The 22436-nt window shown below is 42.6% G+C and overlaps 3 protein-coding genes and 1 long non-coding RNA gene across 5 annotated transcripts; 3 read left to right on the forward strand and 1 right to left on the reverse strand.

Annotated features, from left to right (window-relative positions):
* Nucleotides 1-854: 854 nt before the first annotated feature.
* rgrb (retinal G protein coupled receptor b) lies at nt 855-3909 on the forward strand. Its single transcript, XM_068306048.1, has 7 exons — nt 855-1265; nt 1618-1774; nt 2135-2256; nt 2338-2491; nt 2562-2679; nt 2929-3042; nt 3148-3909. Exons 1-7 carry the CDS (start codon nt 1190-1192, stop codon nt 3286-3288), a joined length of 882 nt encoding a protein of 293 aa, XP_068162149.1. The 5' UTR covers nt 855-1189; the 3' UTR covers nt 3289-3909.
* LOC137588777 (uncharacterized) lies at nt 1672-22055 on the reverse strand. Its single transcript, XR_011034096.1, has 5 exons — nt 22007-22055; nt 12326-12527; nt 11578-11729; nt 4517-4655; nt 1672-1796 (listed from the first exon to the last, which is right to left on the reverse strand). It is a non-coding gene; the product is annotated as an uncharacterized lncRNA (long non-coding RNA).
* Nucleotides 6889-9763, forward strand: slc18a3b (solute carrier family 18 member 3b). The gene has a single exon (XM_068305784.1). It carries the CDS (start codon nt 7420-7422, stop codon nt 8986-8988), a length of 1569 nt encoding a protein of 522 aa, XP_068161885.1. The 5' UTR covers nt 6889-7419; the 3' UTR covers nt 8989-9763.
* On the forward strand, nt 10403-20937 carry LOC137588775 (choline O-acetyltransferase-like). Of its 2 annotated transcripts, XM_068306046.1 has the most exons (15): nt 10403-10540; nt 10944-11059; nt 12366-12557; nt 13191-13309; nt 14601-14654; nt 14745-14925; nt 16359-16536; nt 16621-16790; nt 16868-16968; nt 17056-17184; nt 17263-17385; nt 17485-17626; nt 17905-17967; nt 18322-18459; nt 18690-20937. In XM_068306046.1, exons 2-15 carry the CDS (start codon nt 11018-11020, stop codon nt 18954-18956), a joined length of 1899 nt encoding a protein of 632 aa, XP_068162147.1. In that variant the 5' UTR covers nt 10403-10540; nt 10944-11017; the 3' UTR covers nt 18957-20937. The 2 variants fall into 2 exon arrangements, with proteins under 2 accessions (XP_068162147.1, XP_068162148.1); XM_068306047.1 differs by lacking the exon at nt 10403-10540 and having other exon boundaries at nt 10967-11059; nt 12349-12557.
* Nucleotides 22056-22436: the final 381 nt, after the last annotated feature.

Raw genomic sequence — 22436 nt, forward strand, 5'->3', positions numbered from 1 at the left:
ATAGCCCTCATTCAAGAGTCGGAGACAATAAATCAATAAATGGATGCTTTCACATGATTATTGATTGACCTTTAACCCTCAACTTGCCCGGCATGAGAGGACATGCAGTTTATGAATCTGGCGACCAAATAGGAGAGTTTGTCCCGAGGTTAAAACTGGAAGAGTGACCTCATCTCAAAAGTTTTTATGAAGTCTAAAAGTAATTCAGTTGTGTTTTGTATTGTTTTTGTATTACCATTTTTCTTTCTCTGCAATATTGTGTATTTTATTTTGTGCTCATGTGTCCAAAACTTCCTGGACATTTTATATTTTGTAGACGATCCATATGTTTTTTAAGCCCCCTGAACTGATGACAGGACCTGGGTGTCGGGCTTTAGGCTGACAAACGCCTGGACAAACTCTCCATGATGACGTCATCAAGATCCGGCAACCCACAGAGTCTGATCCGGATCCAGGTGAGATTCTGGATGTGGGTCAGAAAACATTCCAATAAATAGTAATAAATATGTGTGAATTTATAAATATTCTGCAAAAAAAAAAAAAAAAAATGTTTACAAAACACTTGGAGAGAAACAAACAAACCAGGAAAAAAAAAAACAAAGATAAAAGTTAAACAGAAAAATGACAAAATAAAAAGAACAACAACAAAAACAAAAAAGTTAACAAAGATAAACAGGAAACAACAATAATAGACAACAGCAACAAAAAAATAAGAGGATAACGTCACAGAAAAACGTATTATTATTATAATTTTTAATTATTATTATTATAAATTGAGGCGTTAACGTGAAGAACTCATCCTATCATATGGCTTTAAGACGTAAACACTTCTTTCTATGTCTCCGCCCTCTTTTCTTATCACCCTGACGTCATCAGAATAAATAAAGTGAGGTAAAAGTTCGTCTCTGCACAAACTTTCCCAACAAATTACCACAAATCAGGACAGACAAACCTCAGATCGAAGACCTGCGCAGAAATCTTCCAGCGATCCCAAATTCGAGCGCAGTTCGCAGGAGTTCCGCTCGTTAGCGCATTCTTGGTGGGATTGCGCAGAGGTTTTGTTGGGATTAGCCTCTTTATTCTTTTCCACGTGAAAGCGCCTTTATAAAGCGTCGTTTTTGGCCGCAAACGGCTGCGCTGCAAAGCAGGAGCGGGTTTTCCTTTTGGGAGAGAAGTTGCGCGTCTCGACATGGCGGCGTTCACGTTACCGGAGGGATTCACGGAGTTCGATATGTTCACGTTCGGTTCGGCGCTGCTCGTTGGGGGTAAGTGGACCCGGCTGGTGGTTAAAGGAGCAGTTCGCTCTAAAAAAAATAAATAAAATAAAATAAAAATGTTTGCACGTGTTTTCTGCTTTTATTGTGATGATTTAAATAATTCTAATTCAGCTGCAAACTGAGGGGCGTGACGTGTCTGATCAGCTGGGGAAGATGCGTGCAGAAACTTTAAATTAAAATCCAAATGCAACAAAAATATTCATTTTAAATTTAATTCCTGCGCGGGAAATCCCATTTTACTCCTACTAATCGTACTTTCATTAAAGTATGAGTGTGTTTTTGTTCTTTCTGTCGTCAGGTGTTTTTAAAGGTGATGACCTCTTCTCTCTTTTGCCTCCAGGGATGCTGGGATTCTTCCTCAACGCCATCAGCATCGTGGCGTTCCTCAGGGTGAAGGAGATGAGGAACCCCAGTAACTTCTTCGTGTTCAACCTGGCCGTGGCCGACATCAGCTTGAACATCAACGGGCTCACGGCGGCGTACGCCAGCTACCTCAGGTACCAGCGTCAGGCGTTCGCTCTGCAGAAACAAAAGGGGCTCAGAGGTATTTAAAGGGTCTTAATGTGAACAAATGTGGAATCTCTAAACCAGCCTCTGGGATTGGTAATCCACCTGATCCGACCTGAAGGTTCCAGAGAGCCCGGCGTTACATCACAGAGGTTTTAAATCAAACTTGTCTTTGTGCATAGTGAACGCTTTGTTTACGCATTAAATATTTAGTCAAACGGACCAAATAACAACAAAGAACAATACATTATGAGCCGCTGGTAGCGTTATTAGCATGAATGCTAACAAAAGAGATCCTGTGAGACGTCAGAAGACGGGTCCTGATGCAGGTCGTCCGTCTTCTCTCGTAGGTATTGGCCGTTCGGTCAGGACGGATGTGCCTATCACGGTTTCCAGGGAATGATCGCCGTCCTGGCGTCCATCAGCTTCATGGCGGCCATCGCTTGGGACAGATACCACCAGTACTGCACCAGTGAGTCCAGTGGAGCTCAGTTCGTTACCCCCATTCCCCCCCAAAAGACTTCAACACCAGTGTGGTTTCCTTCTCCTGCAGGACAGAAGCTCTTCTGGAGCACCACCCTGACCATGAGCGGCATCATCTGGATCCTGTCCATCTTCTGGGCGGCGGTCCCGCTCATGGGATGGGGCGTCTATGACTTTGAGCCCATGAGGACCTGCTGCACGCTGGACTACACCAGAGGAGACAGGTAGACCCACACGGACGCCACGGTAACTAGCGCTGGGATGTGTCTGACAGGCGTTCCTTCTGTTTGACAGGGACTACGTGACCTTCATGCTCACGCTGGTGCTGCTCTACCTGATGTTCCCGGCGTTCACCATGTGGTCGTGTTACAACTCCATCTACAAACAGTTCAAGAAGGTCCATCACCACCGGGTAAACCACGAGAACTGCTCCTCTGGGGTTGCTCATTTAGCCCGCTAACGTTTGTCGTCATCAGTTGAAATTCCACGCTTACACAATATAATCTATATGTGCACAAAAAATAAGATAAAAAACCACCATTCCCTCATCTGCTCTCTGTGCACCCAAGCTAAGAGCTAACTAGCTGTATTAGCATTACGAGGCTAAACTTGATTAGCAGCTGCATGTGTTGAACACCCACATTAACACTTTGTCTTCCAGTTTAACACCAGTTTGCCCCTGAGGGTGCTGCTCATGTGCTGGGGTCCCTACGTGCTCATGTGTATCTACGCCTGCTTCGAGAACGTCAACCTCGTGTCTCCCAAGCTAAGAATGGTGAGACACAGCAACAATTTTTAGTATTATCCAAAGAAAAGTCAAGGTTTTTCCTCTGATTGTCATAAATCAGGAATGACTTAGTGGAAATTCTCGTTTCTGCAGCTGCTTCCGGTCGTGGCGAAGACCAACCCCATCTTCAACGCTCTCCTCTACACCTTTGGAAACGAGTTCTACCGTGGCGGCGTCTGGCACTTCCTCACCGGCCAGAAGATCGTGGAGCCGGACGTGAAGAAGTCAAAATAAAAGCAGCCAAAATGATCATGATTCAAACGTGTAGATGTACATTTGACATATTAACACATGGAAACAGTCCCTGAAGCCGCCGCCATCGACCCCCGGCTGGGTGAACTGAGCTGCAGGGGGTCGAGTTCTACTTAGAGGTTGTGTTAAAGCTGCAGTCTTCCCCTAATAATAACAGACTCCATCTGCTAGCGTGTAGCTCTGATGAACAGATCAATTTTTTTGTCTTAGTTGCTTAAACTTGAGGCATCTGGAAAAGTTCCTGAAGAAAACAGCTGAATGTTTTAAATGAATGCGATCCAGAGTCCAGGGGCAGTTTCCTGGTCCAAGAGTCACGTGGTTTTACTCTTTAAATCTTGTCAGTCTGGTGTTAATTTGCAAAAGGTTCAGGAAAGTTCTAAAATAACTTTTTATGTTCTGCTTCTAATTTCTCCTCATAGTTTGAGTTTAGAAGCTGGACCCAAACCCGAGTAGTTATAAATGTATTAATTCTCTTGTTTCCTTCTTGATGTCTTTTCTGCCTCGAATGACCGCTGACCACGCCCCCCCATACGTCACTGTACCGCCCGTCAACGACCACAAAGAAAACTATGTATAAATAAAACAATAAACATCTCTAAAGGAGTCAATCTGCGTCGTCCCTTATTTGCTTCTTGTACTTACCGAATTTATTACGTATTAATCAATTTTCTTAAATAATTTCCCTAAGGCATTAATTATCCATCCATCTACGAACCTTTGTAGTTATGTTTTTATTCAAATCATATTTACTCATTTTTTATTCATTAACTTTTCATTTTCTTATTTGCTATGTGTCTTTTTCTATCTTCTGTAAATATTTTTAACTACTGAATTCATTTTCTTTGCCTCTCGTTGATAAAAAAGGAGTTGATTCTTAACGAGCGCCTTTCGCGTTGATTCATCGCCCACCTGATATAATCTGTCGGTCTTTGCTGCCCTCTAGTGGCCAAAAATGGAAACAGTCAATTCAGCCCGTTTTGGCTCATAATGAAATAAAGATCTATTAATAAGGAAGTAAAATAAACGCGAGAGAAGAATTAATGGACTAAAAACAGGGATTAATATCTTTAAACTGGATGGAGGAGTATTTGAATGACTGCTTTCTATCAAAGCGATGTAAAATAAAGACTTCAAAAAGATAACATTTTTCTTTACTCTTAAGTAAGTTTGGTGAAGTCATTATTTTGACATCTATTCTTACACTGAATACCTTTAAGATGAAACGGTGTAAATAATGAAATTCTCTCCGCTCTCTTCAAACCGTCTCAAACAGCAGCGCTTGATTCAGCCACAAGGGGGCGCCTCTTTCCCAGGACCGCCTGGCACCGTTCCACACCAGGACATAAAACCTGTAAATATATGTTATTGTTAATACATTTAAATTGTTTTATTCTTGGTTTTGAAATAATTTCATTTATTTTAAATAATTTAAGAGATTTCATTCGTGAGTGTGTGAAGAATGTTTCAGTTTCTATTTGTGGTACACTCAAAATATATGGTCATATTTGTTTTTATTGTTGGGGATTAATTTTTACATATTATTTTACTGATTTGTCAGCACTTTATTTTGCCAATTCTAATTGATGAAACATTTTTATATTAATGTCTGTCCTCCCAGATATTAATTCCGCCTTTATTTTAAGACAAAGTAACTCAGGTAGCAGGGAAACAGGAGGGCGGAACCTAAGTGCAGGTCGCGTTACACCCAGGTGACTCTAGGTGACGAACCTCGGCCCCTCTCCTGCAGAACAAACTGGAGATGCAACAAGAGTGGCTCGTCTCTCTCATTCCTGTGACTGTTTTCCTGTGTTTTCAGGTTAGTACACTGTGACAACCACAAAATGACTACCTTCTAAGAGATAATTATTTTTAGCATTATTGACATGCTTTGGTGGCGGTTCTCAACGTATAAAAGTAAGTTTGATGTTAGCTAGAAAACTCCTAGCAAGCAAAGCCGCTTGGCGGGAGTTTCAGAAAATGGCGCCTACCTGTTAAATATTAGGTAGAGTTAATTTGCATATGTGCACATTGCGTGGCAAGAGTTGTTTTCCCTCTTTTGGCCCTGCACACCTGACAAACATTGTAAATAGAGTGTTTCTGTTGGGATATGATTAAACTAATATTATAGGATCTTTAACTTTTTTAATATACTGTTTTGATCCCCGAAGGGAAATTAAGAATGCACACTCTAGCTAATGATTCAAACGCATGCATATATATATTAGTGTGTACAGGCCCCTGTAGCACACACACACACACAAGGGGGCCTGTGGGCATGCAAGGGAGGTAGAGTGGCAGGCAGCTCCTTCTTGGTGTGCCTTAAATGAGCAATTTGTAAAGGGGACAGCACCTTGCTCAAGGGCGCCTCGGCAGTGCTCCAGAGGTGAGCTGACACCTCCCACTGTCAGCTCACCTCTGGGTATTTTTTTTTGGGCGGGAGCGGGAATCGAACCGCCAATCTTGAAATCATAGGACGACCCGCTCTACCGCCCGCTTTACCACTGATCCACTGCCGCCCCAATGGTGCATTAAGGAAATTACTTGAACAAGTATATATATTATGTATATATTTTCTGTTTATAAAAAGGCACTGTTAGTTTCATGTGCCTTTCAGGAATAAATAGTTACAGTATGAAGGGTGAAACTGCATTTTCGTCAGTTTTGAAGGTGTTAGTTTTACTCTATATGAGTCCATTAACATTCCCTATGCAATGAGTTTACTGTTTTAGATTACACCAGTCTTATACTACTGTCAGTAGCTTTCAGTGGATTTTGATGCAGTAAATGTGAAATTGACTTTAGAGCACTACATATCATAGTAGCCATGGTAATAGCAGAGATGCCGAAAATATGCTTTTGGGACAAAAGTAATATACCATCTGAATCCCTCTGGTTCATGTTTATTTTGAGTTTTAAGGGGAAAATCTTAACCTGTGATGTGAGATGGAGCAGAATACACGGTGTCCTGGAGTTTAAGCATGGACATACAGTGTGAGAGCCACACAATGGACATTGGGACATGAGCTTTATTGTATTAGGGAGAGATTAGGGACATGAATGTTTATCGTAATGTTGTGAATAATTGTGAAATAAAAAGAGAACATACTGGAGATGCAACAAGGGTGGTTCGTCTCTCTCATTCCTGTGACTGTTTTCCTGTGTTTTCAGGGTGCGAGGCGTACAGAACCACCATTCATTTGTTATTACGTCCCTCAGTATTTGGGACCGGTAACATATTCACAAAAATAAAAATGAGTGGTACTTGGTTGTGTTTTATTTGAAGCTGTGTTTAAAGTTTTCTTAATATTAATATGCACATTTTATATACTGTATGTGTTAGGTTTCGGGTTAGTCTGTATTTTCCTAAATAAACATCTTTACTCCAGCTCTGAGCTTGTGCGTACGACGTGACATCATGAGACAATTCAGGACGTTAAAAATAAGAAAGCGTGTTTTCTTCCGTGCTCCAGGAAAGGTTTCCTGCCTCTTATTGGTTGAAGTGATTGCTGCCTTGCTTGGAAATTAACATAAAAGAGCCAAGTGGCGAAGGGATCCACTTGGGGGCAAGCCGGTGATGCGTCACAGCTCTTAGTGAAAAGGGAAGACAAAAGAGACTAAAATAGCGCCGAACCTCCGGGTTAATGTGCACCAATGGCCAAGAAGTCACTGGTGGTCTCAGAGCGGAGCGCAAAAGTGCCACAGGTGATAAGAGATGTGGACACGGAGATGACGGAGCTGGCGCGTCCGAGGTGTCGCAAATAAGTGACAAAACATCGCTCCAAATGAACTTTGCCATGTAAGACTAAGAGCGCGGTGCAGAAATCCTGCGATTTCACCACGTCACTTCTCGGGAGGTCATGAAACAACATCGGATGAGGCTGAGGCGAGGAAGCTGAGGAGGAAAGCAAACCTTCGCCGATGAAGCAGCCAAGTTTCTCTCCCTTTGCGCACAGGCGAGGTGAGGACGGGGAGCATCGCGTCCATGTAGAGAAAACACCAATGAGTCTTCCGAGGTGTTGAGAGATCGGCAGCAGAGAGAGGTGAAGCACAACTATATTTTTCTTAAAAAAAAAAAAAAAAAGAAAGAAAGAAAATTGATTCTAAAAGCACATCATGGATGGAGAAGGAGGATCATCCGGGCTGGCCAAATCAGCCGCCGTCAAACTATCCGAGATGGGGGAGAGAACCAAGCAGTTGGGCACCGCGATGAGGGATCCTCTCCAGCAAAGACGGATCATATTAGTGATTGTTTGCGTGGCTCTCCTGCTGGACAATATGCTCTACATGGTAATCGTGCCAATTATTCCAGACTATCTTGCTGAGCTGGAGAGTGAGCAGTCAGAGCACGTCCACCTAGTGATGCACCCCAACACCTCAGCCAACAGCACAAGCCAAGACAAAAACATCAAGGACAACTTAGATGTCCAGATAGGAGTACTTTTCGCGTCCAAAGCCATCCTGCAGCTGCTCGTCAACCCTCTGTCGGGAACTTTCATAGACCGGGTCGGATACGACATCCCACTTTTAATTGGACTGACCGTCATGTTCGTGTCCACTTGCATATTTGCTATCGGTGAGAATTACGCGACGCTTTTCGTGGCCAGAAGTTTGCAGGGTTTGGGTTCTGCTTTCGCGGACACGTCTGGGATCGCGATGATCGCCGACAAATACACGGAGGAGTCGGAGCGCAGCACGGCGCTGGGCATCGCGCTGGCGTTCATCTCTTTCGGGAGTCTGGTGGCGCCTCCCTTCGGGGGGGTCCTGTACGAGTTCGCCGGCAAGAAAGTACCCTTCATCGTGCTCGCATGCATCTGCCTGGCGGATGGCTTCCTGTTGCTCACGGTGATCAAGCCGTTCTCCAACAGGACTAGAGAGAACATGCCGGTCGGCACCCCCATTTACAGACTCATGATCGACCCCTACATAGTGGTGGTGGCCGGGGCGCTGACGGTGTGTAACATCCCCCTGGCGTTTCTAGAGCCCACCATAGCCAACTGGATGGAGACCACCATGCACTCCTCTCAGTGGGAGATGGGTCTCACCTGGCTGCCAGCCTTCTTCCCTCACGTCCTGGGTGTGTACATAACAGTCAGACTGGCGGCCAAGAACCCCAACCTGCAGTGGTTCTACGGAGCTCTGGGTATGGTGATCATAGGGGCCAGCTCCTGCACGGTCCCTGCATGCAAAAGTTTTGGGCAGCTCATCGCGCCTTTGTGCGGCATTTGCTTTGGCATCGCTCTGGTCGACACCGCCCTGCTGCCAACGCTTGCGTTTTTAGTCGACGTGCGTCATACTTCGGTGTACGGTAGTGTTTATGCTATAGCAGACATTTCCTACTCTGTTGCATATGCTATGGGTCCCATAGTAGCCAGCCAGATAGTGCACAGTCTGGGGTTTGTACAGCTCAATCTGGGTATGGGCCTCGTCAACGTGCTTTACGCACCAGCACTGCTGCTGCTGCGCAACGTGTGCCAAATGAAACCGTCCCACTCGGAGAGAGATAACCTTTTGGATGAGGCTCCGCAGGGGCTGTACGATACGATCAGGATGGAGGAGAGGAGGGCGAAAAAGAAGGGCTACAGTTCAGCAGGGAACTGCTTGTCAGTGGATGAAAACGGGTTCGAACCCTTCAGAGCACAGCGGTCCTTGTCAGAGGAGTCGTCCGGTCTGGGGTACACTTAGACCGGACACACGCTCGACGGTCCGCCCCCACCTTAAAACACCCCCCTCCCCCACTCCCTTGGAAAGGTTTTGGAGGTTGTAGTCGAGTCATTTTAAATTTTATGTTAAATACAGACGTGCAATATAAACACCCGGTCACCAGAATCATGATTGCGTGACGCGTTCTCCAAAGTTTCTCTTCTTTTTCTTTTTCTTTTTTTGACTGTGATTTTATTGTGTGGAACAAATCTATGTAGCGTTTGTCATGGAGTTTTGTGAAAGGTCTGAGCTACTGTTGAATTTGTGTGCATCTCTTGAGTAATGTTAAAAAAAAATACATAAGATTAATGTGCGTACAAGATTATATGGGACCAAATATAAGCAGCAACCCCCCCCTCACACACAAAAATATCCTATATTTTTAGTCTCTGAGGAACCTTTTTTTACTTGCACATCGATAGGCCTCATTTTCTTTGGTTGATGTTGAATATTTTGTGAATTTAAATTTGTAACACGTGGGCCTGTTCGCTCTTTATTTTCTTTCACTTTTCTCGTTGTTTGAAATTAAATGTATGACAACAGATGAATTTTGTACATATGTGGATATGCACAATGTAAAAAAAAACACATAGGTGGACCTCTGCAAGGTGTGTGTGTGTGTGTGTGCGTGTGCGTGTGTGTGTGTGTGTGTGTGTGTGTGTGAAAACGTTTTGTCAAGACGTAGCCAACGGAGTCAGCCTCCTTATGATGAACAAATATGTATTCATTTATCAATTGTGGTTTTAATAAATCTCTGTTTGGACCTGTACGACTGTGGTGATTTCATTATTTATCTCAAGCTTCACGTGAATGAAGGCAAAAGAAATAAAAACCGCTTTAATTCGGATTTGGAATCTGAAAATCCCTGTTTTAAAGTCATTTTTATTAAGTCTGAAAAGTGGAAATAAAATAAAATATACACAGTATTTTAAAAAAAAACATCCCGTGATTGAGGAAAAAAATCACACATTTAAAGCGTAGTTCTGAGTTTTTGGATACGGTGAGGCTGCGCGCATTGGCCGCAAAACAAAAATCTATGCGTAAAGGCGCAGATCCAAGGGCGCAGTAGTTTAGCTAATTGGGCTGCAGCAGGAAAAGAAAGCTACATCCCATATCGTCGGACCAATTCGCTCTTAAGTCTGGACCGTGAACGCACCACAAGTGTCATCTCTGTCGAATCACAGGACGCATGAATGGCACCAAAAAAAACCCGACGTGCGCTCCTTTATATGTATTAAAATTACGATCGGATGCAGGCGGGGAGGTGGGGGGGGGGGGTGAAGGAAGCTGTTAGATAATATGTTCCGCGAATAGATTTCGATGGGAGGAGTTTCTTGCCTCAAGGGGGTCGGTGGACTCGAACACCTTCAGCATCTTCTCCAAGGCGCGCGTTAATGTGGACTCGCAGCCTTATGGCGCGGCGCGGGGACCGGGGAGCAGCCTGGCGCATTCACGGAGCTTTAAAAGAATTTCACGACGCGGACGTGGGAGGCAATGTGAACTTCCACAGACTTCTGTGACCTCCGCCGATCAGGTAAATCAAAGTCCTATAATTTTTTAATAATTTATAGCTTCTAATTCAGCTTTAAAACTTTTTTAGCGCCTTTAAGTTTAAGTCCGTATTAGTTTCCTTTTTCTATATTCTAAATTTTTTTTTAAATCTTATAATTAAAAAAAAGTAAAACAGCACGTCATTTTTAGTTATCTTACATTTGTTCACGGTATAAATATGAGAGGGAAATAAGCTTTTAAGCCCGATGCGGTGATGGAATGAGTCGAAACGCAGCCGGAATTCAAGGAGACGCAGAGAATCCAGGAAGGCTGCACAATCACGAAGAACGGACACGTGTTGAGTCGCCGTTATTGTTCATTTGGCCTAATTTATTTATTTCTGTTTTACTTTTCTTCCTTTAAATGTCCCAACATACTTCGCGCAGGGAGGGCTGAGCAGAAACCCAAACCGCCTCTGCAGAGTTTCCAGTTTCCTCCTGGATTGTCCTGGAATGCAAAGATGCCGGTCCTGGAGAAGGAGACGAGGGGCCGAGAGAGACAAGTACGAAACATTTTCACCGCATCAGTAAGATTTAAAAAACCGCTGTCCCGGTCCGGATGTTGACAAGTTTTCAGCACCACGGACAGCGACGCTTCCTCTCCCTGACCACTAGGGGCGACACGCACCCGGATCCAATCTGCACATGCGTAAAAACGGTCTTCTCAGTCCGAGGTTCAGTTATTTGTGTCATGAATGAGTAATTATGAACCAAACATGCTCAAATGTTCCAAATTAATATTATCTGATAGGGCATCATGCAGCAGATTACCAATCAAGATAATTTAAGAAGCAAAAAAAGAGAATCCCATGGATCAAACTCTCTACTCCAGGGTTTAGCTGTTTGCTTTTCCTTTTTTTCCATTCAAATTCATGGAAAACTTCCACCGGTAGTGGATGTGTAATCACAAGAATAGAAATTATAGGAAGTATTTCTTTGGATTCACTCCAGGAGTATTCTGGCATCCCTCCATCCCACCCATTTTCACAGCCGTCTGAGCTGGATCCAAAATGTGACCTACCTGTCCAAGGTCTTCCAGGTCTTGTGTGGATTCAGCTTCATCCTGATCAGAATGAAGGGCCGGTTCTGACTGAGAAGATTCTTCTGATAGTTTCTGTCCATCAATACGTTTTCCTTCACCTCTTCTCCGTCAAGCACCTGGAACATCTTCAGCTGCTCTAGAAGAAACCTTGAATTAATTCAAACAAGGGAATCTTGGAGGTTGTTGATGCTACATGATGATGTCATGATGATGTCACAGGATATGACGCTTTGTTTTACATCCATAAGACAAAAGTAAGAGAAAGTCCTTTAACATAAGTAGTAAAATGCAACTCAAGCATTAATGCATTTTATTTAATGCAAGATCATAATAAATAAGACTAAAACACCAACAATGAACATTTTACTGCATAGTAAATATATAAAACTTACATTTTTCATGCCAAAGAGAAATCAAAAATAACTTTTCCACCACATGAATTTTATTCACTTTAAACTTGAATTGTTTTTTCAAGACAATATTATATATAATTCTTTTCAACCGTCCTCAGAGTTTATTTCACAATTCAATATCAACACTTTGGCTCGCCGTCAAACGTCAGACGGAAAAGATTATCAATTTACATTTTCAGCATTTAAAAAAACAACAACAGTATTTTCAATTCTCATGAGGATTTGAGGCTTTAAATCACTCCAAGCATTTAGAGATGAATTATTAATTCAGCTTCTAATCATAAAAGCATAAAGAAAAGATGTGAGGGAATTACCTTTTTAACTAATGAACCCTTAGTGACTTTGTGCCGTCAGGCGCTGCCAAAGGTTCCCGTCCCCCCGCTGAAACAAACCCTCGACACCTACTTGAGGAGCGTTCAACACCTGATTCCAGAGGAGCAGTTTAAGAAAACCAAGGCCATCGTGGAGAAGTTTGGGGCTCCCGGAGGCGTCGGGGAGGCTCTCCAGAAAAAACTCCTGGAGAGGAGGGACAAGACGAGCAACTGGGTAAAATCTAGAATGTGCTAAAGGAGAGAAGCTCAGTTTTCTGTTGTTTATATAACACTCATGTTTCCAGTCCACCAAATTCTCTCTGAGTCAGTGTGCAGTTTGCATCATCCACTATGATTGAAATCCCATCATTAAATTTTAACTACGCATCACTGTATTAAGATTTTATTGTTTTTTTTACTAATAAAGACAGCCTCAGGTTTAGTCTCCAGGATGATCAAATGATTCCAATGCCCCCCCACCCCCACCCCCAGCCCAGAAACATCACCTCAGATGAAATTCAAACAATTTTTAGAGAATCATTTTGGATTCAGGTCTGGATTTGCAGCGTTTGGGTGAAAGGAGTTTGCACATCATTCAGACAGTTAGAGAGGGATGACGCAGGAAAGGCGGCGCCGTGTGCTGATGCTGTCTGAGCTGCACGGTGACGGTGGCTCAGGAGGGACATTATGGGATACACAATGTGTGTTTCATTCAAATCAGATCAAGAATTCTCATTTCAATATTCTAAATCTTTTTCTGAAGTAGGATCTGCTCCATGGTTGGACGCCCTGTTCCTCGTCCAATAAAAATAGACTTGCATGTTAAATTAACTTCACATGGGTCTGATCTAACACACTGTTTCTCCAGGTCTATGACTACTGGCTGGAGGACATGTATCTGAACAACAGGCTGGCCCTCCCAGTCAACTCCAGTCCTGTCATGGTGTTCCCTAAGCAGAATTTCAGAGACCATAAAGACGCCCTCAGGTCGGTGGCTTTTGTTTCTGCTGTCCAATAAGGATGTTTTACTGGAATTAGGATTAAAATTTACCTCAATTAAAAAGGGACCATCCTTGGAATTATAAAATCTACTAAAAAAACATTTAGTTTATCTTGAAACAGCATCAAACCCAACAGAATGAAATGAATACGATAAATATTTGGCTTGTAAATTGTCATACAATGTACCATCATATTTTCCAGAGGACAAAGTGATATCTTTTGTAACTGAAGTTCAAAACTTAGAGATATTTCATTAAATTCAGATATTATTCTTTACTTTTTTAAAACTGTAGCCTCTCAGCTAAAAGCCTGAACTAAAGCACTTTCAAACCAGGGAATGCTAATGCCTTTAGCATAGAAGCGAAAGTGAAGGTTTCATCTTTAAAAATGGACATAAATTAAATCTTGGATTAGTTTAAAGTCAATGAATGAGTTCCATTTTTGTTTTAAGTTTCTCTTTTCATGGTTAAAACATTTCAAGTCTCCATCTTCTTCATGCTGCAGCATTAATTCTGTCATGAAAATGTAAAATTACGACGAAATTGTAACATCAAAGTAGAAAAAAAATGAACAGATTCCACAAATAAGTTGACATCAATACTTTCTATACAATAAAATTGATCACTTCTTCCAGATTATGTTTGATTTTTAGAAAAAAGGCGGGAAAAAAAAATTAGCACTAGAAGCTGAGCTGTGCAGCCACTGACGGGTCGTGTCTCCAGGCACAGATTCATATCTGAATTACAGACATGGGGAAAATCACTGCCATCGTCTCGAGCCGTTATTAAATGAGCCGTGTTCCACCAGACATTACACCAGACCGTCCAGGCCTGTAACTCAACATTAGCTTTTGTCAGCTCGTGCCGCGCTAACTGAATATTTCCAGAGCGCTCCCATCTATCGGTAATCTCCTGAAACGGACGCACATTGGATCAGGGGGTGGGGGTGGGGGGGGGGTGACGGGACCAAGCTCTCCTCAGAGACCGCTGGTTGGGGCGTGGCGCCGCGCGGCCTCCTCCTCCGCATCGATCTGGTTTTGAGCGTAATCACGGCGAGACAAACGACGCCCGGCATCGAACCTGACAAGGCTCTGTTTCGCCCACTCACACACCCAGCAAACACACAGGGACACACTGATTCACCAGGATGTGATTACCGTTAGCCTTTGAGAGATGAGAGCACATCTAATTATGAAGCCACTGATGTGCGTGTTCAGCGTTTCCTGGCTTTTTTTTATTTTTTATATTCAAATTCCAAACTTCTCATTCTTTCAAAGATTCGCCTCTCGTCTCGTCAGAGGAGTGTTGGACTACAAGGCTCTCATCGACGCGTGAGTTTAACCTGTCAATGCATCACCTGTCCCCCACCTGAGACCAATAAATCCTCACAGGTGTCTCCATGTGTTTGACGCCCCCCTCAGGCGAGCGCTGCCGTTGGATTTTGCTCGAGGCCAGCTAGCCGGGACCCCCCTGTGCATGGAGCAGTACTACCGCCTCTTCACCTCCTACCGGTACCCGGGGTTAAAGTCCGACACCCTGAAGGTCAAGATGGACTCGACCTCCTCAGGGCCAGAGCACATCATCGTGGCGTGCAAGAACCAGGTCAGGAAGTAACTGAATGATGAGGAACGTAGAATTAATGTCAGAATTTTTTTAATCTGGGGACACGACGAGGTGCGAGTCACGTTTCTTACAACCAGAGATGTTTCACACTACATGCAGCAATACTGGCCTCTAGTGCAAACTCACGTCAAGTTCATTTAGTCTGACTTAAAAACAAGCAACATCAAACCACGGAGCAGAAAAGGTTCCACATAATCAGTCTGGAATAATAAACTGAAGCATAATAAAAGAAAACCAAATACAGGATGCCGGAAAATGTCCAAATCCTCCACCGTCTTGCTCCCAAAAGTCACGTTTATTTTCTCACGCCTGATGAAACTTAAAACGCTGCATTACAAAACAGGTTTCAAAAGAAAGGAGGCTGAGCTCAGAGAAGCAGTAAATCACAGAAATGATGAACTCCGGAGCAGAGCTGCTTCGTCGTCAGGTAGTTTGGCCGTCTGGTGAGGAAGCCTCCCTTCCCTTCGGGGGTTTTCCAGACACGTCCATCGGTGTGATTAAGTGTCCTCTAGGGTGCCCTTAAATGAGAAAACATGATGACCTGTCCTCTGCGATACCCTTGAAGAAGAGAAATGTGGTGCGGCGCCACACCGGGCTGCTCCACACGGGAGCAAAATTGGGGGCCTCCATGCGCCTCTAAAGGGCCATTCATGCTCGATGTTAAAGACGCGTATGGATGAGAATGGCTGGGGGGAGTGGGGGTGGCGTGGGCTTAATTCAAGCAAGGCAGGCCATTGCAGCGCCCCCTTTTTGCTGGGTTTATATTGACCAAACGCATTCGTCACAAACTCCTCGGATAACCACCATTTTTGTCGTTGTGGAGACGTTTGACTCGTCGCTGCCCTCTAGTGGATGTATTGATCCCAACGTTTAAAAAAAAAAAAAAAAAGAATTCCTATCATTTGTGATGGTTTCCCTCAAAATGCTTCACACAATCTGATATATTTAATGTTTTGACTCTGTCCTTCAGTTTACCACTGGTGCGATTCCCTTAAATTACATTAAGATTGGGGGGGGGGGATGCAGCTCAAGGCTGTTATTTTGATTTTAAACCTTGGATTGTATCTTTCAATACCACAGAAAAAGGCACAACAGAAACTTTCCCCTGGAAATTTTTCAGGTAACTATCAATCTGTGGCTCATAAGGGTCCGTCCCTATGGAGATACAGGCAGTTAACTAAATTAGTCCTGATTGAATCTGCCATTTTTAAGAGCTTCCCTGAGCCCCATATTTAACTAGAGGAGTAGAGGAGTGGCAATTTTTCTTTAGCATCATTTAGAGAGTCTTATTTATCTTAACTGTTTGAATGCTTTGCTGTTAGGATTGGCTTAATATAAATGATTTATTGGTAGACAAGGACACATTTAATTGCATCTATTTCCCAAGAAATTAATCTGTTTTTCTTTTATAGTTTTTCGTATTAGATGTTGTCGCAAACGGCAAGCAGCTCATTGAGACGGAGATTTTATCCCAACTGGAGAAAATCTGGAAAATGGGAGAAAACGCAGAAGAACGTCTCCCTCCGTTGGGTATCCTGACATCCGATGGGAGGACAGAATGGGCACAAGCCAGAGAGGCTCTATCAAAAGGTCTCGACTCCAACAGCTGTCCAATTTTTAGAATTAAAAGTCTTAAATAGTTTCCAGGTGACTGTCTGTTCTTGTTAAATCCAGATCAAACCAACAGGGACTCTCTGGCTCTGATGGAGAACTGCCTGTGCCTGTTGTGTCTGGATGAAGCCAGCGGTCTGGAGCCTAGAGATACCACCAGGGCGCTGCTGATGCTCCACGGCAGCGGGCGTGAAAAGAACGGCGCCAACCGCTGGTACGACAAGTCAATGCAGGTAGGATGGCGCCCACCCAGCACACCTTCAACCTTCTGGAAACTTCTTGGCTTATTGTCTGACATGCCGTTTCCCAGTTTGTCGTAGGGATGGATGGGATCTGCGGAGTCGTTTGCGAGCATTCTCCATTCGAGGGAATAGTTCTGGTGCAGTGTTCTGAATACGTGATGAAACACATGTTAGTGACCCCCGTGCACATTTTGTTTGCTCAGCGAATGTCGCTTAGACAACCGGTGAAGTCACCGCTGTCGGTATCCCCCAACAGAACCGGGGTCTCCTCCAAGATGGCGACAGCATCAAGCGTCAGAGAGCTTCCCCCACCGAGAAGGCTGCTCTGGAAATGCAACCCTCACATTCTTGGACTCATAGCAGCGTCTGAAGATAGACTGCAGAGGTAAAGACCAGCATGAACAAGCCTCCAAACGACTACTGGTGAACACCCGGGTCTCACATCGTGTGCCGTCTTCCTCAGGCTGGTGAACAATCTGGACATGGACGTGTTCACCTTCAAAGGTTACGGCAAAGAGTTCATCAAGAAACAGAAGATGAGTCCGGATGCATTCATACAAGTTGCCTTACAGCTCGCCTTTTATAAGTAAAAGCACATTTATGGTCCGCAGTCTCTAATTTGAAGGGATGACTCTTAATTTGCTCTAAATTTTCTCTTTGCGTGATCACGCCTGTCGTCTATAAGATGCAACAGGAGGCTGGTGTCCACTTACGAGAGTGCGTCCATTCGGCGTTTCCAAGAAGGTCGAGTTGATAACATTCGCTCCGCCACCCCCGAGGCCCTGGCTTTTGTGAAGTCCATGACAGATGAGAGAGCCAATTTCACCGTGAGTCATCTTTCTCACTTTGACCTCCAATTACGGAGTAACTCCCACATTACTGTTCAGCGCACCTGCTTAAATGAAACAGGTGAGGCCAGTCGCCGCTGCGGCGCGCCAAACTCAATCTCCCGCCTCATTCAAACAAATGATCTCCCTGCAGATTTAACCGGTTTATGAAAAACGATTTTTACAAGCTGTGCTGCAAAAGGGTTTTGTGCAAAGTGAAAAATGTGTTTGCTTTTTTTTTTTTTTTTTGTACCAATTATTTTTTACTTATTCCACAGGATTCAGAAATAATCAAACGATTGAGGGACGCGATCAACGCCCAGACAAATTACACGATTTCTGTAAGTTCTTTGACATAAACAGTTTATCGTCATCGTATGTCGATCGGCTAAAATTGATATTTTCTGCATCACAGTCAGAGGAAAAGTTTGACAACTTGGGAAATTCACTTCCTGTCTGTAATGTCAACAGCGTTCCAGCTAGGACGCAGTTAGCTTAGCTCGTAAGTGTGCAATTAAAGGGAAACAGTTGTAATTTAATCAAATAAGGGTCAGTAGTTCCATTTCATTTGTCGTTCAGTGGACGCCATTAAAAGATGATATCACCTCACTGGAAAGAAAACACATAAAATCAGAAATTATCTGCTCCGACTGAGGAACTAATTAAAAATACTGCATTAACAAACCGTCTTTCAGGCAATTACAGGAATGGGAATTGACAATCATCTCCTCGGGCTCCTGAGAACTGCGAGGGAGTTGAACATGGAGAGGCCGGCGATCTTCTGTGATGACACGTATCTGACCAGCAACCAGTTCATACTCTCTACCAGTCAGGTAACACGTGACCCAACCCAATTGGCCAACATTGGATGTGTTTTACTAGCAGGATTATTGGAAATGGATTTGATGACATTATTTTTAGAGACAGCTCAAGCAACAGTCAGTTAGATTTTGGCAGTAACCTGGATCTCCATCTAAATCCAGAATCTCTCAATAGATTCTTTACCATCGTGGACGCAGTTGCTAGACTTTGTCTAATCGAGACTGTGTCCACCTCTATCCAGGTCCCTACCACGGTGGAGATGTTCTGCTGCTACGGCCCGGTGGTACCAAACGGCTACGGTGCCTGCTACAACCCACAGTCAAACTATATCATCTTCTGTGTGGCTAGTTTCTGGGAGAACACCCAAACCAGCTCGGCCGTTTTCGTCAAAGCCCTGAACGAGGGCCTGTTGGAAATGAGGGACTTGTGCAATGTAGACAACACCCCCGGAACCAAAGCGGCTGGTACCAGCCAGGGAGCCGGGCCGGCCCGTAAATCAGGGAAGTAAGCCATGGGCCGAGTCCAGGAGTACGTGCACTCATCGGCTCCCTTTGCAGACTCTAGATAGACTCAATAGTTGAGACCGTTGTGTCGTCTGTGCAATAGTGTTATTTAAATGACAAAATACAAAGCCTTAAAATAAATATATATATATAACATTATAATATTTTAAAATGTGAATTAGAAATGGACTCATGTAGACATTAGAATGATTCCAGGTCCAGCAGTGACCCCTCTTGACTCGGTAGACTGACATTAACAGGTCTGCTGCCTTTAGGAAACTGAAGCCATGTCTGCTTTGTAGCACTGATGTGAGGGGCAACTCATCACCTCCAGTATATTCTAGTGACTTATAACAATCACAACATCCTGTCAATGTGATCCTTCCTAATATTCTAATATGTGTGTATATATGTGTCAATCTGGATCAGTGGTAGAGTAAGATCTGTTGTATTTTTACTCCCAAAGAGGTCGTGTATAAGTGGAGTCTGTCTGATGAGGCACTTTAAGATATTTATACCAATTATAGTGATATCTGTAAATGTAGAGGACCGAATTGTATAAATGTGTGTGTAGAAGGGAAACGTACGTAATATGGTTTCTGTGGCACATTTGAAATTGTTCTGTAGGGTCAGTGTTCAATATCGTAACCGTCGCTGAAAGAACAGTTCACCCAAGAATGGTCAGTCTTGCCAGGTTAGTGAAAAAGTCTGGAGGTCCCTAAAGGGATTTTGGTTAACTTTTTTGGAGCTGTACCTGCAGAAGAAGGCATCAGGCTGCTCTGGAAGGGAGCTCCATTACAGATTGTTTTAGAAAACAAAGGTGTGACTCAAGGAGACTTGTGGTAACAAATTGTTTCATAGAGGAAACATCACAGAGAAATGCATGAAAATGAAACTTTCGGTCGTGGGTAATAAACTTATATGCAGCACCTAAACAGCAAGGTATGTAGTCTCATGCTACATGCTAACACTGTTAGCCTAAGGGCTTCATTGGAAAGGTCAGCTTTCTCATCTTCTTCAGTTTAGGATGATGACTGAGTTTATGTTTCTGGGTGGACTGTGATTTCAATCGGTGTAATGTACAGTAATCTATTACTTTATAAGTAAAACAGTTCAGTGGTGAGAGGCAACACACTGTGTTCCTGTGTACATAAAAGCGTTTTTGTTTGCACTTAGAAACAGAATTATGGTAGGTGTATATCATAGACTGTCGGAACTTTGTGCAATATTAGTAAATGCAGTAAGAGTATACGTGCAATACTTAAAATCAGTTAAATGCATGGAGCTTATGTAGTATGAAATGAAATATAGGAGCTATTTTTGGTATTCAGGAATGAACTATGGCGATCTGCTTCATGCATGCTGCTTCACGTATGTTCACGTCTTGTTTAGGTCAGCCGTGGTCGATGTTAAATGGATCTGTGGTCCTCAGCTGTGACGGTGGTTGATGATGTGTTCAAGTGAAAGTGAATTATATAGATCAGAAGTTTAAGCAACACGCATGCATGATTATTCTTTAATGCTAAATGTATTTTTATATGCTTACGTCAAAAGCTTGTAGACGGATTAAAATACCAGTAGATATAAAAATGCCTTAAATGAAAGTGATGCAAATGGTTCTAGAGAATTTCTGTGAGATATAATCTATATTATATCAGTCCATATTCTATAAATGTTAAGTGTGATGTTGGTCTGATTCGACTTGTTGTTTGTCATCCAACCACCTGAAGGAATGTGACGTTTGTGAAGTCTTATTGTCTCACTGGTGAAAAGTAAATCCTGTTGTCCTGCAGCATTAATTTAATTTCCTCATCTAAGCATCTTTGTGAATGGTAATAATGGAGTGGCACACTGACAATAGAATATAATGTTTAATAATCAGCAAATGTGAACAAAAAGTTTATCATTATGAAAAGGAAAACTAAAGCCTCATTTATTTTTTTAGCCCATTTGGTCGATCGGATGTTTAATGTGTGATAAAACTGTTCTGTGGCAAAAATAAATGAATTAATTAACTGAAGTGTCATTGTTTTCTGTTTAAACTGAAGCCCCATCTGGGTACCATGTAATAAAATACAATTTTAAATTAATGAAATGAAAATAGGAGGCTTTTACATGTTGTCTGGTTAATTATTCCATTTTTAAAAAATAATCTTATGAGTTGAGATTCAAATTAATAAGTTAAAATGTCAGTTATTCATCAATTAAATAAAATATGTATTTAATTCAATTTATTTAATATATTTTTATAAATATTTTTAAGGTGGAAGCCAAATAAGCAATTTCCCCCTCTGGGATTAAAAAAGGATTCTGAAATCAATTGAAGTTAACAGGAAGAATCTCTGTTAGAATATTTTTGAACACACATATATAGTCATTAGAAAACCTGAACAATGACAACATTCTAAAGAAACAGTTGGGATTGGACTAAATCCTTTAGCGTTTGCAGTCCGGTCAATCACACGTCCCAACAGATGGCCTCGTTTCACGGGCGTCTGACGGGGTCTTTGGGGACAGACTCAAATTTAATTCTCCACTGGTTAAAGCGCTGAACCAGGTCAACCAAGAGCCCACAAAACATTAAACATGAAGTCAAGCTGGTCCAATGAAATCTGGATTATAAAACATGATGGATGCTGAATCACACACTCTCATGTGATAAAAACAGTTTAGTGATTTGTGGTAACGAGACAGAAATCGTCCAGGACTGCAAGATAATCCTCGTTATTTCTCTTTTTCTGAGGTTTTGTATAAACTCGCATTTTGGGAAATGATTTGAAAATATGCTGCAAATATAAGCAAATATAAAAGACAATGCCCTCATGCAGGCATGCGTTTATACGGTGACCATGACACATGCAGTTTGCAGAGGCAGCAAGTCATGCAAAGCTGAAACAGTGCAAAGTTTTCTCTCTGCAACAGGTGGCATCATCACACCGAACACCATCCAACATCTAACATCATAAATACAGGAGGGATAAATAAACAAGACATTCCTCTGACAAGTTTGATTGTGATTTTAAATCAATTAAAAAAACTGAAATCCAATACGTACCGCTTCTACCTGCTTGGAAACTCACAGCAGGTTCAGGCTCAAGTCTCACTGCCGCCATACAGAGTTAGGAAGTCACATGATCGTATTGACAGAGTCACATGCTCACTATACAGGAAGTCATATGGTCGCTAAACAGGAAGTCACATGAACATGATGGCATAGAGTTTAAAAAATTCAAACAATTGTGAATATCATGTGCCTTGTAATGCAAATTGATTTCTTTTTTTTTTCTGAATTAGTTTTATGTTGCTGATTAATGATTTACGATTTTGAAAGATGTGATGGTGAAAATATGATGGAGACGCAAGAAGGTCAAAACAAATGAGTAAATAATAAAGAAATAAAATAAATAGAATGCAAAAAGAAATGAAAAGATATTAGAATATTTTTTCTTGAAAAACAATTATTAAATTTTTAATATCTGTTAAAC

Source organism: Antennarius striatus, chromosome 21, assembly GCF_040054535.1.
Source record: "Antennarius striatus isolate MH-2024 chromosome 21, ASM4005453v1, whole genome shotgun sequence".
Classification (NCBI taxonomy): domain Eukaryota; kingdom Metazoa; phylum Chordata; class Actinopteri; order Lophiiformes; family Antennariidae; genus Antennarius; species Antennarius striatus.